At 48.6% G+C, this 16831-nt stretch overlaps 1 protein-coding gene across 2 annotated transcripts; it reads right to left on the reverse strand.

Annotated features, from left to right (window-relative positions):
* Positions 1-2171: 2171 nt before the first annotated feature.
* RPA2 (replication protein A2) lies at positions 2172-15852 on the reverse strand. 2 transcript variants are annotated; one of them, XM_048825910.1, is made up of 9 exons: positions 15609-15852; positions 13965-14068; positions 12460-12561; positions 12203-12316; positions 6584-6658; positions 5139-5252; positions 4742-4852; positions 4186-4280; positions 2172-2865 (listed from the first exon to the last, which is right to left on the reverse strand). In XM_048825910.1, the coding sequence occupies exons 1-9, from the start codon at positions 15835-15837 to the stop codon at positions 2781-2783; spliced, it is 1029 nt and encodes a 342-aa protein (XP_048681867.1). In that variant the 5' UTR covers positions 15838-15852; the 3' UTR covers positions 2172-2780. The 2 variants fall into 2 exon arrangements, with proteins under 2 accessions (XP_048681867.1, XP_048681868.1); XM_048825911.1 differs by lacking the exon at positions 6584-6658 and having other exon boundaries at positions 15609-15765.
* Positions 15853-16831: the final 979 nt, after the last annotated feature.

The raw sequence follows: 16831 nt of genomic DNA on the forward strand, positions 1-16831 counted from the left end.
ACCTTCCACATCCCCCTGGTATCTGGGCACAATGCAGGCATGACAGGCTTAGTGGAAGAAAGGCTGGAAGACACCTGCTGACTGCTTTGAGGAACAGGTAGAAATAGAAATCTAAAGAGATCTGAAACCTAACCCCTCCACCTGACTGAAAGCAAGGCCCTTTTGCTATTCATCCAGCCAAAGGGAGGATTATACTCTGTAGTGTGACTTTAACGTCATCATCATCGTAGAGCTCCACATTTATTCTTGTCTACTCTCCAGCAAGTCTATGAACGCATACTGGGATCTGGGGCTAGGTGATGGGGCAGAGGATCTTGGAACCCAGGCTCCAGCCCAAGCTCAAATTTTTAGCTCAACAGTCCAAGCCGTGAGCCCGAGTTGGCTGAGTCAGGCTGAGACTCAGCCCTGTGGGTTTTTTATTGCAGTACAGACATACGAAAGTCAAGTTAGTGCTTCTGGTTTGTGCATCACTAGATTCCATACCCCAAAAGCTGCCAGTTGCACCTGTACATCACTTGTCCTCAAAATTATACCCTTGGCTACACCTCTGCTGCTACAATAACCTGAACAGAATATTGCATTCAGTGGGCTTGCACAGGTGTAACTGAGAGCAGTATCTGAAGACACTAGAGGGCAAAGCCAGTTCTGTTGATGTGTGAACAAGGAAGAATCCAGCTCCCGAAGCTGGACAGCTTCTGCGGTGCCAAAAGAACAGTAAAATCTTGCTCTCGTTTACATACAAAAGGCCTACATCGAAAACATTAACATTGCAAACTGAAGCAACTGAAATGTAGAACTGCCAGATTTAAGGTTGCCAATTACAACCCAGGTTCAATCATGATAGTCTGTAATACATGAACACATGCCCCCACCCCCTTTTTTTTTTTTGGTCACAGGACCCTTGCCTCATTCAGTGCACAGGACAGATGTTGCTCAGAGACTCAATCAGGGTTGTGTAGTGAAGGACGCTATTATCTATAGCATCCCAGCCTTGTTTGTTGCAGAAGTTGGAAGGTGGGTAGTAGCAAATGAGGCAGGGGACTCATAGTTACAGCAGTTGAATGCTACCCTGGAAAATGATTCCATTCCAGCCTCCACCAGATAGCTCTTCCTGATGCTGGGCAAGTCATTTAAACCAAACTTCTCCCAGAGGGTCACTATGTGTTCCTCACGTTCTGGGTGCCCAACATGAGATACATGGGCCCTGACTAGCACTCATTTTTGCTACTGAAGTCAGGGGGAAGCTGTGAATACACAAAGTGCTGAAAAACAAGAAAAATCAGGCCCTGTGGAAAAAAAAATATGAAATGGTCACAGAAATAGTTCTGATGATGCATAAGCACCAGGGGGCTCAAGCAGAGTTTATATAGGCAACCTTAATTCTGGCATTTCCTAAATATTAGTGCTTTATTTTTGTTTTTAAAGTAGGAATTTTTTTTTTTTTAAGAGAGAAAAAAGTTCAACATGATGAACTGTGTAGTGAGCACCACATGGGTCATCAGCAGAATTGGAACTTTTTAAGTTGTCTTTGTTTTTAATAAAGACAAAAATCCTGGAGTGTTACATTTAGTTTCTGAACTTTCTACTGTGTTCAGTTTTTGTGAAAGTTTAACCCTTTAAAAAAGTTTACTCCAAAGGCCTCATGCATTTTCCATTGCAGTGGGAGAAAGTACAGAACCTGTTTATTCAGTTCAGGGAATATGCCAGGGGTAAGTTCCATCAAGGTGGAAGCTTTTCTACCTTTGAGAATGCCCCCCACAAGCAGCGGCGTATTAACGCCTAGGCCGGCAAATTTATAATAGCAGCCAGAGGCTGCTTCCCCCAGCGCCTGTTTGCACCCTCCACCCCCAGCCCTGCCCCAACTCCACCCCTTCCCCGCCCCCTCCCTGCCCCTATTGGTCCCCTTCCCCAAACCCCCACCCCGGCCCCACCTCCTCTCCTGAGTGTGCCGCGTTCCCCCCACTTCTCCCCTCCTTCGCGAAGCTGTTTCGTGCACAAGCACAGGCAGGGAGCAGGGAGGAGCAGGACCCAGCAGCGTGCTCAGGGGACGAGGCGGACTGGAGGTGAGCTGTGGCGGGGGGGCCGGGAGCTGCGGGGGGTGGGGGAAAGGGGGCAATTATTTCAGGGCCTGGGGCAGCAAAATCATTAATCCGCCACTGCCCACAAGCACATCCATCACAAACTAAAAAGCTTTATTGGAATATCAAAAGTTTCATTAACAGGATCATCCTGTAATACAAATATAGATGTAAGAAGTGCAGAAAGTAGACTATTCTTAAGCACTGTACCTTGGCAGGCTATCTAAGAATATCCCACCTTTATCAACTAAACAGGCTGAAGGCTGGCCAAGCTGAGAAGCCATTTCAGAACAATCTGCCAGTGACAAGGCTGCGCAGACCCACTCTCTCCCCTTCTTACCAGTGGTGCTGTATGAGATGGATACTAGATGAACAAAGGCTCTGAAGCTTCCAGTTCTTCACACGGAGGTCATTTCTCCCCCGAACACCTGGTTAAGCTTTAGTCACTCTGTCTCATTATATTATTTGAGTCTGGTTAGGGGAATACTGTACATTTACTTTGCTGCTCTTGTTTTGAGAATTCTGGATGCTCACAGGGTAACTGCAACTTTCAAGAGATGTAAGTAGCAGAGATCACCTTCTGCAGAGAAAAGCTTGGTAGAGCTACTTTAAGATATGTACACATAGTACTGTAATTACAGCATAGATTGGTGCTTGCATGGAACCAAACCCAGCAGGATAGGGCAACTCTCAGAAGCACCTTTATTCGGCATCTGTAGATTTATAGTGATCGTCATCCACAGTGGAATAGATGTGTCCCTCACTGCTAAGAAATTCAACCGCTTGCCTGAGGAAGAAAAAACAACCATTTCATTATCGACAGCTTCTTTTTGGGGTGCATGTCCTCAGATCATTGCCACTGCTCTCCTCCAGCATCCCATGCAAATGCCTCAGCAGCCCTTCCTCCACAGCAAGCCCAGTTGCTCCGTGTGTCAAAGGGAAACAAAGTTGTTCAGGATGAGCACACACCTTCCCAAGGGCAAGCCTACGTGGCCCACCCAATAGCTTCCAGCCCCTGCCATCTATGGGAGGAAAACACCACCACTTAACATTGTTCAGCTAGAGGAAGTAGCTATGGCTACCTGTTGCAAACTGAGATGGGATATGGAAAATGGCAAGATTTAAAATGACATGCTGAGCCCCACCACCTTCCCAACACTCAGGGAGGCTGGGTCAGGCGAGGAGAGGGTAAGAGACAGTAAGGAAGAAAGAAGCCAGTCCACCTCACTAAATTCTGCCTGATATCCAGGATATGCAAGATGGGCTTCAAATTCAAATACGTAACAGAAACAGACATACTGTCCATACTACTTTCAGTCACAAGTAACTTACACAAATGTAAAAACAGTATTACAAGGTGATACAGCTCATCGGTGTCCCACTCAACCCCAGCTACTCAGCTCATCTTGCTGAAGTTTTAAGAAATGTTTAGATCTGGGCTGACACCAAGCATGAGAAACTGGTCAGTGTGAAAGGAAAGTGTGGGAAGATAATGGATCTTGCTCTATGTTAACGTGGAGGGAGGGAAGGGCAGGGGGTACAATATTGCTGTGGCAGAGAAGCCAGGGAGTGCATAGTAAACAAACATTTCAGGATATCAAACTGTTTAAAGACAGTGCTGTTCTGTCTGGGATAGACTCATCCCTTTCCGAGAATCTTCCCAGATAAGTCGAGTTTTTAGCAAGATCTCTGGAATTCACCTTTAAGCCTATTAAGTCCTCAGATGAAGTCATTCTGTGACAGCTACCTGCTAAAAGGGCACCTCTGTTTTAGAGAAGTCTTTTCAAATTAACCTCTATTGTAAATAATGGATGAGAGTGAGTATCCCACCAATACCTTGGTAATAGCAATGCACCATTAATTCTACACAGATATGCTGAGGAAAAAGATTCTTGACCTGAAAGAAGTAATGGGATGTATGCCCCAACACTCACTACTGTTCCATCCATCAAGTTAAGTGAGGCTACATCTGGAGTCCCAGCACTAGTGCATGCTACAGTGAGCCAGTGCATTTCTTTATCACACTCTCCGTCTGCCAGGTACTACCAAGTAGGTTCAGCGAAGACAGCTTTGGTTTCCAGAACATCCTTTGTCTCTGTATACTTACTTGATTGTTATTATATTGATGTTATGTAGTTGGGATTTCAGCTCCTTCAGGCTCAAGCCTTCTGGATCAGAGCAGCTTTTAATCAAATTTAACACCTGACAAAGTAAGAAGTTATAGACATGGTTAGCAGTAGACTCAAGAGCACATCAGACTCTTCCATTTCATGTTCCCACAGACTTAGGTAAAAAACTCCAGACAGCATTGCCTCCACTCCATGCATGTTGCTATTACTGAGCACAAATTTATTGCCTCCATTTGCAGAATGCTTGCAACTTTTCCTATTACTGGAGAGTCTGAAGAGACATTCCTTCCACAGGGAGAGCTGAATTCCATTTCTAGTTGCAGCTCATGAGTCTGCCATAAGTTTAGCACGACTTACTACCTTCAGGCTATGGCTGAACTCCCACCAGTCAATGGAAGGGTTACCAAAAAGATGAAGGCTAGAATATGACCTTTATGTAATAACCAATCTTTGATTTGTCCTATATCACATTGCATTCATCATCACTCAGCGATTGCTGTATTGCTGTAATGGCAAATTACTGTTCACACATACCTGACTCTGATGTGCTGTAAGTCCATTCACTGGCACACTACTACCACATCCATAGCTTGCCATATCACCCATTCCAAAGGAGCCCAGAGACTGAGGCATTTTTGATGATGTCTAAAATTACAGAATAAAACAGTTGTGGTCACAAGCTACTTCAAGGCCACAGTAATAAGACAGAGTGATCCCAAATAGAGACTAGTGGAGGTTGGCTGTACCACAGTGGCAAAAATCTCTCTGGGAAAGCCAGGGTGACTGCATCATGATCACAGCAACCTCCTACTTCCTGAAGTTATCTATGCTGCCACATTAAACCCCACTTCCTCCAAGAACCTCTTATGGAGGCAGCCTGGAACATTGTTCTGCATAAGGGCTGGAGCAGAGAAGAGACACAAGGACATACCATGATGCTTTTTCTGAGGACCATATGTGCATTGACGATTTCCAATAAGTGTGTGGTGAACTCATTCATATCTTCAAGAGGCATGATCTTAAATGCTACCAGGCTCTTCTTATTCTTTTGGAGAGGAAAAAAAGCAATTGGGGAGATTACAACACTAGGAACGTGTTTAATGTATCTGCAAAAACACATTGCAACCACAGCCCTAAAGAGCAGAGGAACAGTGATGGGAACAGTGTTTGTTTCCATAAAATCAGTGACAAAGTTATGGAAGTTAGCCCTAATCTGAAACTTCCCCAGGAACAGATTCACATTATATGAATGTGACAGACCTTCATGGGAGTAATTTATCTCAAAGATATACCACCACCCCACCCCAATAACACTGTACAGTCAAGGTGGCAGTGGCTGTCCACAGCAGAGAAAGAATCCTGGAAAGTCCAGTATACCAGTGCCCATTTAAAAGCAGTGTTAATACTATATAGAGAATTAGAACTCATCCCCTTTTTAAAGTTGTATTAACAGAGGGGCAAAATAGTGCCTTTTCTTTTAAGTCAGAAGTTTGAGGGGAAAAAAACCGCAGAGGCTTGCTTTCAAGCAAACTAGTATCTGTACTGTGTTTTACATGTACAGTGCCATATAAGTGCTTATTATGTTACTGAAATGACGACTGCTCAGCTCCTTTCTTTGGCTGCAGTCTTGCTGAGGCAGGAACCATACATTTGTGTGGTGCCTAGCACAACGGGTTCCCCAGTAACCTGAGTGGAGCCTCTGGAAACTACTACCATACAAACAAAGGCATCATATGAGCGACATTATGAGAGGTCAAAGTGATGCTGAGAGATTAGATATTGGCGCCAATTACTTTAGTCAGTAGCAAACAACTTGTTGAGCCATGCAGCATGACTTGAAGGTTCTCCTCTCTTGCATTTGAGAAGGGGACAGTTTGAGGGGAGAGATTTTCCCGTTACGTTTACTATTGCAGATACAGTGGCAGGGGTGGGTGTAACTAGTTACTAATCTATGATAAAAATGAATCGTGTGCATGTCATGTTGGATGGCAATATGTTTGTTGATATGAATTGTTATCAGGGTGTCTGGAATGGGCACCTATTAATGCAACATTTGTAAGAAGGCAAAATAGTTAGTAGCCAAGCTGGGAACAGATTCCTGAAGGCAGGCATTGGCTGTGCTGGTAGGTGACAAGGTTTGTCTAAAATTAAATGTTGCCTCTGAACTGTGTTTCACCAGGGACCTGATCAAGCCTCACTGAAGCCAATGGAGCTGCTATAGACTTGGGTGGAACACAATCAGGCTCCCAGACAGGATGCAATAGAATCCCTAAGCAGGCCCTGTTAGAAGCAGCAGATAGGGAGCACCAAGCCTTCAGCAATCACTTCAGCCTCGCTATTTAGAAGAAGTCATACAAGTAAAGAACAGGATTCTACCTGGAATGATCGAAGATGACCAGCCACTTTCACGTAAGTTCCTGGGGGCACCACAACATTCTCACTCCCTGCCTCCTTACAAAGGGGGGGGGGGGGGAGAGAAAAGGAGAAAAGATTTGCTTGGTCCTTGCAGTTCCTTTCTCAGTTATTAGCAATATTAAGTTACATAAAGAGAGACACCCATCTTTTTTAAAAAAGCTACACATTCCTGTTTGGAAGTTTTCTTACCTATTCATAGAATCATAGAATATCAAGGATGGAAGGGACCTCAGGAGGTCATCTAGTCCAACGCCCTGCTCAAAGCAGGACCAATCCCCAACTAAATCAACTATTGTTGTTACAAGTAACCCTAATGATCACTGTAGCTGAAACAGTAGGAGAAAACGTCTCTATTTGTTTACATTGTGCATTTCACAGCACTTTGTTTAGTCAGTTACACTATGTCCTTCATACAGTCAGTTTGCCCCATTTCGACGGTCTTTCATATAGCAACAGGAGAGAAAAAATGTTTTGTACAAGACGATTCAATTGTACAGCCATATACATTGACTGCAGGTCTTGGGGAAGACATAAAACCGCCTTTCATTCTGCTGACTGCACTTCAAGTTTACAGCGTCTAATTGTCTCAAACTTGCTCACCTTGGCTAGGTATTGCCTGTAGTTATATGTTGTAATGTCTCTTTTAAGTGTCAGTCAATGCCAGCCTACATTACTATATTGGTATGGGAGAGTCTAAGGAAACTAGAGACATGCCTTAGTTTAAGATAAAGTGGTTTCAGGATAGAGAGGGATTCCATCTCTTCAAATGATAAGCTTAGTACAGTGACTCTCAACCTTTCCAGACTACTGTACCCCTTTCAGGAGTCTGATTTGTCTTGCATACCCCAAGTTTCACCTGACTTAAAAACTACTTGCTTACAAAATCAGACATAAAAATATAAGCGCCACAGCACACTATTACTGAAAAATTGCTTCCTTTATCATTTTTACCATATAATTATAATTCAATTGGAATAAAAATATTGTACTTACATTTCAGCTCTCTCATGAAAAGCCAAAGAGACAACACCCTCCCAGTTATACCCAATCAAGCAAAGTGTGGATTCAAATTTGTATCTCCCACATCCCGTATAAGTGTCCTAACTACTGGGTATTCTGGGACAGATGGACATCCCCCCCCCCGGCCCCAAGCCTGAAACATTCAGTGTATAGCATACTGAGCAGTATAAACAAATCATTATCTGTATGAAATTTTAGTTTGTACTGACTTCACTAGTGTTTTTTATGTAGCCTGTTGTAAAACTAGGCAAATATTTAGATGAGCTGATATACCGCCTGGTACTGCTAAGTATACCCCTGGTTGAGAACAAACTGGCTTAGTGTATGTGAGAATAAGACAAGCAACTCATCAGTGTACATGTTTTAGGCTTGCCTAAGCACAGCCATGTATGACACCAGTAGGTAATCAAACTAAGTCCCCAGAGGCACCAGGAGTGTTTTTATTTTTTTAAAAAGGGAAGGGGAAGAGGAAGACGTGCTCATGTTCTTCTTCAGTTTGGTTAAGGAACAACATTCTTTAAGAACCTTGCCCCATCATCAACATCCTGAAGCATATATACTACAATGTTGGGCTTGCAAGAGAATAATTCCCCAGGAACACTAAATGTCCCTGCGAGAGGGATGCTCTTTTAGGTTTACATAGGTCAGATAAAGCACTGATAACAAGTCTCTTTTGATACAGCCAAATTATCCACTGGGGGATCTCTTCTGTTCTCAGAACACAAAAACTCCCATGCAATAAGTACATGTAGAATAGGTAAAGGAGAATTTTCCAGTGCTCAATAATAGACCTATTCAAAGGACGTATTACTAAGAAGTACCTCAACATATCTGGGATCAGATCAGGCATTCGTGGCTAGATTCACAAAGGAATTGCCCAGGCATTGCAATGATGGACTCCTAGATCCCTGCTACTTAGTGATATTCTCAGCCCCAAGTTAGACACCCAGGCTTCTCACATCTTATATGGAGAGTTACACATCTAAGACAGGGATTCTCAGAAGCCAGTAAGCTGAGCAGGGAGATGTCTAAGCCAGCCAAGAGTGAAATACAAAGGAAAGAGGCAGGGCTTATGGCCCAGAGGGAAGCACCTGTCTCCGCTCAGGATCCTCAGCCATGAGCCCTCTCCTGGAGTTAGGCCCCCAAGTCAGATAAGCCCTTTCACAGAAAGCCAGAGATATAACTGGGAGGGTGTTGTAACCAATAGTGGGCAAGTCAGGGTCAATTTCCTGCTTCACACCAGGCAAAGTGGGGATTCAAACTTGTATCTCCCACATCCTAACCTAACTACTGGGTATTCTGGGACAGACAGACACACACACCTGAGCCTGGAACATTCTTCACTTGCTTCCTTCCCCACCCCCAGTCTTTTGTGAGGGTTAGACATACTCTGAGCACACCTGCCAGACTGGGCTCGTCTGGCAAGATAGGTGGGGGAAAGCCTAATTTGAGAATTGCTCTGCAGTTTTGGCTTGAACGAGGACTCCAAGCTGCTCATTAGCCATGGGGTAGTGTCAGGACTGGGTGGCTTTGCACATGCTCACCAGTGGAAACATAAGCACCTACAGGGTTAGGCAGCAGCTGGACAATAGTTTTAAGAATGTCAGTGGCACCTAAATGGATGGTTATAAACTGTTCAGGAAGGACAGGCAGGGCAGAAAAGGTGGGGGAGTAGCACTGTATGTAAGGGAGCAGTATGACTGCTCAGAGCTCCGGTACGAAACTGCAGAAAATCCTGAGTGTCTCTGGATTAAGTTTAGAAGTGTGAGCAACAAGAGTGATGTAGTGTGGTAGTCTGCTATAGACCACCGGACTAGGGGATGAGGCTTTCTTCCGGCAACTCGCAGAAGCTACTAGATCGCATGCCCTAGTTCTCATGGGTGACTTTAATTTTCCTGATATCTGCTGGGAGAGCAATACAGCGGTGCATAGACAATCCAGGAAGTTTTTGGAAAGCATAGGGGACAATTTCCTGGTGCAAGTGCTAGAGGAGCCAACTGGGGGGGGGGAGCTTTTCTTGACCTGCTGCTCACAAACCGGGAAGAATTAGTGGGGGAAGCAAAAGTGGATGGGAATCTGGGAGGCAGTGACCATGAGTTGGTTGAGTTCAGGATCCTGACACAGGGAAGAAAGGTAAGCAGCAGGATACAGATCCTGGACTTCAGGAAAGCAGACTTCGACTCCCTCAGGGAACGGATGGGTAGGATCCCCTGGGGGACTAACATGAAGGGAAAAGGAGTCCAGGAGAGCTGGCTGTATTTCAAGGAATCCCTGTTGAGGTTACAGGGACAAACCATCCCGATGAGTCGAAAGAATAGTAAATATGGCAGGCGACCAGCTTGGCTTAACGGTGAAATCCTAGGGGATCTTAAACATAAAAAAGAAGCTCACAAGAAGTGGAAGGTTGGACATATGACCAGGGAAGAGTATAAAAATATTGCTCGGGCATGTAGGAATGAAATCAGGAGGGCCAAATCGCACCTGGAGCTGCAGCTAGCAAGAGATGTCAAGAGTAACAAGAAGGGTTTCTGCAGGTATGTTGGCAACAAGAAGAAAGCCAAGGAAAGTGTGGGCCCCTTACTGAACGAGGGAGGCAACCTAGTGACAGAGGATGTGGAAAAAGCTAATGTGCTCAATGCTTTTTTTGCCTCTGTCTTCACTAACAAGGACAGCTCCCAGACTGCTGCGCTGGGCACCACAACATGGGGAGTAGATGGCCAGCCCTCTGTGGAGAAAGAGGTGGTTAGGGACTATTTAGAAAAGCTGGACATGCACAAGTCCATGGGGCCGGACGAGTTGCATCTGAGAGTGCTAAAGGAATTGGCGGCTGTGATTGCAGAGCCATTGGCCATTATCTTTGAAAACTCGTGACGAACGGGGGGAAGTCCCAGACGACTGGAAAAGGGCTAATGTAGTACCAATCTTTAAAAAAGGGAAGAAGGAGGATCCTGGGAACTACAGGCCAGTCAGCCTCACCTCAGTCCCCGGAAAAATCATGGAGCAGGTCCTCTAGGAATCAATCCTGAAGCACTTACATGAGAGGAAAGTGATCAGGAACAGTCAGCATGGATTCACCAAGGGAAGGTCATGCCTGACTAATCTAATCGCCTTCTATGATGAGATTACTGGTTCTGTGGATGAAGGGAAAGCAGTGGATGTATTGTTTCTTGACTTTAGCAAAGCTTTTGACACGGTCTCCCACAGTATTCTTGTCAGCAAGTTAAAGAAGTACGGGCTGGATGAATGCACTATAAGGTGGGTAGAAAGTTGGCTAGATTGTCAGGCTCAACGGGTAGTGATCAATGGCTCCACGTCTAGTTGGCAGCCGGTGTCAAGTGGAGTGCCTCAGGGGTCGGTCCTGGGGCTGATTTTGTTCAATATCTTCATAAATGATCTGGAGGATGGTGTGGATTGCACTCTCAGCAAATTTGCGGATGATACTAAACTGGGAGGAGTGGTAGATATGTTGGAGGGCAGGGATAGGATACAGAGGGACCTAGACAAATTGGAGGATTGGGCCAAAAGAAATCTGATGAGGTTCAATAAGGATAAGTGCAGGGTCCTGCACTTAGGATGGAAGAACCCAATGCACAGCTACAGACTAGGGACCGAATGGCTAGGCAGCAGTTCTGCGGAAAAGGACCTAGGGGTGACAGTGGACGAGAAGCTGGATATGAGTCAGCAGTGTGCCCTTGTTGACAAGAAGGCCAATGGCATTTTGGGATGTATAAGTAGGGGCATTGCCAGCAGATCGAGGGACGTGATCGTTCCCCTCTATTCGACATTGGTGAGGCCTCATCTGGAGTACTGTGTCCAGTTTTGGGCCCCACACTACAAGAAGGATGTGGATAAATTGGAGAGAGTCCAGCGAAGGGCAACAAAAATGATTAGGGGTCTGGAACACATGACTTATGAGGAGAGGCTGAGGGAACTGGGATTGTTTAGTCTGCAGAAGAGAAGAATGAGGGGGGATTTGATAGCTGCTTTCAACTACCTGAGAGGTGGTTCCAGAGAGGGTGGTTCTAGACTATTCTCAGTGGTAGAAGAGGACAGAACGAGGAGTAATGGTCTCAAGTTGCAGTGGGGGAGGTTTAGGTTGGATATTAGGAAAAACTTCTTCACTAGGAGGGTGGTGAAACACTGGAATGCATTACCTAGGGAGGTGGCAGAATCTCCTTCCTTAGAAGTTTTTAAGGTCAGGCTTGACAAAGCCCTGGCTGGGATAATTTAATTGGGGATTGGTCCTGCTTTGAGCAGGGGGTTGGACTAGATGACCTCCTGAGGTCCCTTCCAACCCTGATATTCTATGATTCTATGACATGAGTTCCTAAGTACCTATGTGAATCTGGGCCTTTGTGTCTTTTCAGTTTAAAAAAAGCAGTCAGTGAGATATTTAATTGAGTTTAAACTTGTGACATCAGTCTGTAGTCCTGCTGATCAGCTATACTATGGGCTTAGTTTACATTTACAAGGTAAATACTATTTCCTCCATCATTCCTGGAAAGAAAGTATCAGAATTCACACTTAGTGTCTCAACGCTAAACCTCAGTTGGTGCTTACATCAGTATCAACCCACTGTCTGACATCCATTGGGGCTGCAGTCATATCATCTATTTTGTAGAGGATGTTGGTTGGTGCTTTCTCTGCCTGTCTGATTATCCCCATGATAACAACCTGCATTGAAAAAGAAACTGAGATCAGTTTACTTGGGAAAAACTTAGGACCAAAGAAGTTTAAGATTTAACACTTACACACCACCACCTTCTCTCCCACCCATTTGCACAACAAATACCTACTCAGCAGCATTTTTCACTTACCTGCGAGATCTCTACTTCTCGGATCTTGAATGTCTCATCAATCTGCTCAGCAGCAAGTAACTGAGACACTGTACATGGCACAATATTCTGGGATCGGGATCTCTGCAAAAGAGAATTTAAAAAAGACTGAAAATTTCACCTTTTGATCTTTGAAAAGAAAAAACAAAACTAGAAATTTTATTTTTCCACAAATTGTAAATACTGAAATACACTTTTTAAAGTCTTAAGTTAGGTACTAAAAGCACTTTTACCCAAAGAGTAAGACTGTGTCTCCATAACTTCTGTATGTTTCTTATGAAGTCAGCATAAACCAGTAACACTGTTGTGGTTAATTCTCAGCAAAGCACTTTAGATCATAAGAATATAAGACTAGCCCCACTGGGTCAGACCAAAGGTCCTGCTAGAATCATAGCGTTAGAAGGGACCACAAAGGTCATCTAGTGAGTCTAACTCCCTGCAGGATTTGTTGTCTAAACCATCCAAGACAGATGGCTATCCAGCCTCCTTTTGAAAACCTCCAGTGAAGGAGCTTCTACAACAAGCATTTGCTTTTTTTGCAACAGCATTGCATTGCTGACTCATGTTGAGACTGAGATGTTCAAGGTGATTTACAAATATTGAGGCCATGTCAGCATAATGATTTTTAACTGAGTCTGTGACCAGTTAGTGCCACAGGCAGCTCTAACCATGGTTTGAGTTCACTCACAAATTGATACCTTTAGGAATCACAACAGTTAAGTATGGGCTGCCCTTCCTAGTGGCCTAGGCTGGCACACGGTCGTCTTCCTCCTTCAAGTAATAACACTGGGTTTGTTTTTTACTACGTAGAAGGGACAGCCTAACTAAGTTTGCGTAACAGGGTTGTAACAGGCTGTCCTCCTCCTTCCTTACAGCTTTTCCTATGCACTCTTGGTATTGGTCCAGGTGCATGTCCTTCATGCTCCATTATCCTCTGCTGAGAACATATGGGATAGCTCTCCTAGTTTTCCCTGATACAAACACAGTAGGCAACATGGTAGGTGTTAAGACAAAGGAGTATTTTATACATTCTTTTGTGGGGGGGGGGGGGGGGAGGGATGCAGAGTGGACACAGCTCAGCCAGGTTTAGTGTAACCAGGTCAGTCGTCATAAAATGATGGTTGCAGCTATAGCACAGCTGTGAAGTTTAATTAAGCCACAATACCCTGTGAGTGAGGTAAATAGCTATTCTGCATGGGGAAATCAAAGTAGAGTATAAATTACTTGCCCAAACTCACAAAACAAATCAGTGGTAGCTCCTAGGCTACTGTACTCCTCCCATCACTGCTTCCCAATTAAATGTTATATTGGGAAGTTTGTTCCTAACGCTGCACAATTTGTTCTGTGCTGGAGAGGTGTAGATAACCCTTCTCATTCTCATGACAGAAATGTAGAGACTAAAACTCCCCAGTATGACCAGGCACCTGTGGGCTAAACCCTACTCTCCCATTCTCAAATCCTTATCTGGATTAGGAAGCACCACATACCTGTTTCTTTTCTCCCTGGGTGGCTGCAGGAGATCCAAACCCCCCTGGGGACTGTGTGTATCCCCCACTAATTGCAGACCCTCCATAGCCACTCTCAAAGCCACCTGGGGAAGAGGGGAAAGAATCAGGGTTAATAACACAGTGCTGCCAACCCCAAATGTTCAAAAGCCATAAATTACACCCAAAAAAGTCAAGCAATTGGCTTAAAATTAGACAAAATATAGTAAGTTTGGGGGGGGGGTTATTTACATTATAATTTTTGAGCTTTTGGAGTCATAATTTCAGGTTTTTTCCAGCAACCGTGTCCACTAGAGGGAAAGCTGAGATTCTCACATGTTCACATAACTCCAGGAACTGGAGCTTTAAAAAAGCTCCGAATGTTATTCGACTTGTGATAAAACAGTGAGTGCTGGCACCACCGACAAATAACATGAGGCTCCACACTGGAGTTGAGGTGGTTCCATCAGGAGAGACAGGAAGATAACACTCCCCCCACCCCAAGCCTTGCTCCCCAGCCTCCTGTATTTTTAACCTGCACCCAAGTCCAAACCCCATCAAAGCTCAGAGGAGGGACCAGAAAGCTGAGCTCATGGGGATGCTGGGCAGCAGGCCATGGAGAGGAGCAGCAGCCTGGGCTCAGCCATCTGCAGGAACCTCACAAGGGAGAGACACATGCCTGCCAGCCCCACAACCAGGAGAGAGAGGAACCCACTACCTGCGCCACCACATCACCCCTCCTGCAGCCCACCACCCAACCTCATCACCCCCTGCCAGCTACTCCCCCACTTCATCACCCCATTCCCTCCCCATCTCACCTGCCAGCTCCTCGCACACTTCATCGCCCCAGCCCCTCCCCCACAACACCACCTCACTGCCCTTATACCACCCCACCCCACCCCCTCCCCCACAACACCACCTCACCGCCCTGATACCCCCCCACCCCCTCCCCCACGACACCACCTCACCGCCCTGATACCCCCCACCGCCTCCTCCCCTCCCCCACGACACCACCTCACCGCCCTGATACCCCCCCCACCCCCTCTCCTCCCCCATGACACCACCTCACTGACCTGATATCCCCCCACCACCTCATCACCCCAGCCCCCGCCCCTCCCCCACGACACCACCCTGATACCCCCCCTCTTCACCCCCTCCCCTCCCCCACGACACCACCTCACCGCCCTGATACCCCCCCCACCCCCCTCCCCTCCCCCACGACACCACCTCACCGCCCTGATACCCCCCCACCCCCTCCCCTCCCCCACGACACCACCTCACCGCCCTGATACCCCCCCACCCCCTCCCCTCCCCCACGACACCACCTCACCGCCCTGATACCCCCCCCACCCCCTCCCCTCCCCCACGACACCACCTCACCGCCCTGAATAGATATACGTATAGTCCCCCACGACACCACCTCACCGCCCTGATACCCCCCACCCCCTCCCCTCCCCCACGACACCACCTCACCGCCCTGATACCCCCCCACCCCCTCCCCTCCCCCACGACACCACCTCACCGCCCTGATACCCCCCCCACCTCATCGCCCCATTCCCGCCCCTCCCCCACGACACCACCTCACCGCGCTGCCAGCCCCTCCCCCGCCGCCTCCTCTCATCCCCCTGCCCGCCCGCCCCGCCTCACCGTGGCTGCTCCACATGGCGGGTGCCGCGGACTCCCCGCCAGACACGCTCGGCTCCTGCCCCAAACCGCGGCTCTGCGCGCCACAAGCAGCCACCCAGGCCGCGAGCCCGACACGCAGCGCGCGCAGCGCTCCGGCCAATCGGCTCCCACCGTGGCGGGGGTGGCGCAGGCGCAGTCCGCTCCTTCCGGTCGCCGCGGCCCCGGCGAGCGGCTGAGCCGCCGCCGCCATCTTTGCTGCGGGCGCTGCCCGCTCCGGCCCGCCAGACAAGCTCCGCCCCCGCCCTGGCCACGTGCCGGGCGCGCCGCGGGGTCCCCGGCGGCCGAGACGTCGCCTTGCGCTGCTGTCGTTAGGCTTCGGGGTTAACGTCGTCTCTCGTCCTACCCGCCACACGGCTCGGGCGCGAAACGGGGCCGGGCGCCGAGTCCCCGCCCACGGCCTGCGGACCAGAGAGCCTGGACTCCCCCCCCCCGGGAGCCCCACCCCCCGCTGTGTCCTGGGGGCCCCCCTCTGAGCACCCCCCATTCCCTGGGGGCCCCCACCCCCCCGCTGTGTCCTGGGGGCGCCCCTCTGAGCACCCCCCATTCCCCGGGGGCCCCCACCCCCCACCGTGTCCTGGGGGTGCCCCTCTGAGCACCCCCCATTCCCTGGGGGCCCCCACCCCCCGCTGTGTCCTGGGGCCCCCCCTCTGAGCACCCCCCATTCCCTGGGGGCCCCCACCCCCCCGCTCTGTCCTGGGGGCGCCCCTCTGAGCACCCCCCCCATTCCCCGGGGGCCCCCACCCCCCACCGTGTCCTGGGGGCGCCCCTCTGAGCACCCCCCATTCCCCGGAAGCTCCCACCCCCCTGCTGTGTCCTGGGGGCCCCCCTCTGAGCACCCCCCCTTCCCTGGGGGCCCCCACCCCCCCGCTGTGTCCTGGGGGCGCCCCTCTGAGTACCCCCCATTCCTCGAGAGCCAACAACCCCCCGCCGGCGCCCCTCTGAACACCCCCCAATTCCCTGGGGGCCCCACCCCCGCCGCGTCCTGGGGGTGCCCCTCTGAGCACCCCCCCATTCCCCAGGGGCCCCCACCCCCCCCGCTGTGTCCTGGGGGCCCCCCTCTGAGCACCCCCCATTCCCTGGGGGCCCCCACCCCCCCGCTGTGTCCTGGGGGCCCCCCTCTGAGCACCCCCCATTCCCCGGGGGCCCCCACCCCCCGCTGTGTCCTGGGGGCCCCCCTCTGAGCA

The sequence above is a fragment of the Caretta caretta genome, chromosome 19, assembly GCF_965140235.1.
Source record: "Caretta caretta isolate rCarCar2 chromosome 19, rCarCar1.hap1, whole genome shotgun sequence".
Taxonomy (NCBI): Eukaryota; Metazoa; Chordata; order Testudines; family Cheloniidae; genus Caretta; species Caretta caretta.

Excerpts from the sequence above, each read along its gene's own strand:
- RPA2 (XM_048825910.1), bottom strand. The coding sequence starts at position 15,837 with ATGGCGGCGGCGGCTCAGCCGCTCGCCGGGGCCGCGGCGACCGGAAGG. Across the intron at positions 6,659-12,202 it reads GACAGTGGGTTGATACTGAT|GAGGCAGGGAGTGAGAATGT; the intron begins GTAAGCACCAAC and ends CCCCTTTGTAAG. Across the intron at positions 2,866-4,185 it reads ATCAATATAATAACAATCAA|GCAAGCGGTTGAATTTCTTA; the intron begins GTAAGTATACAG and ends TTTCTTCCTCAG.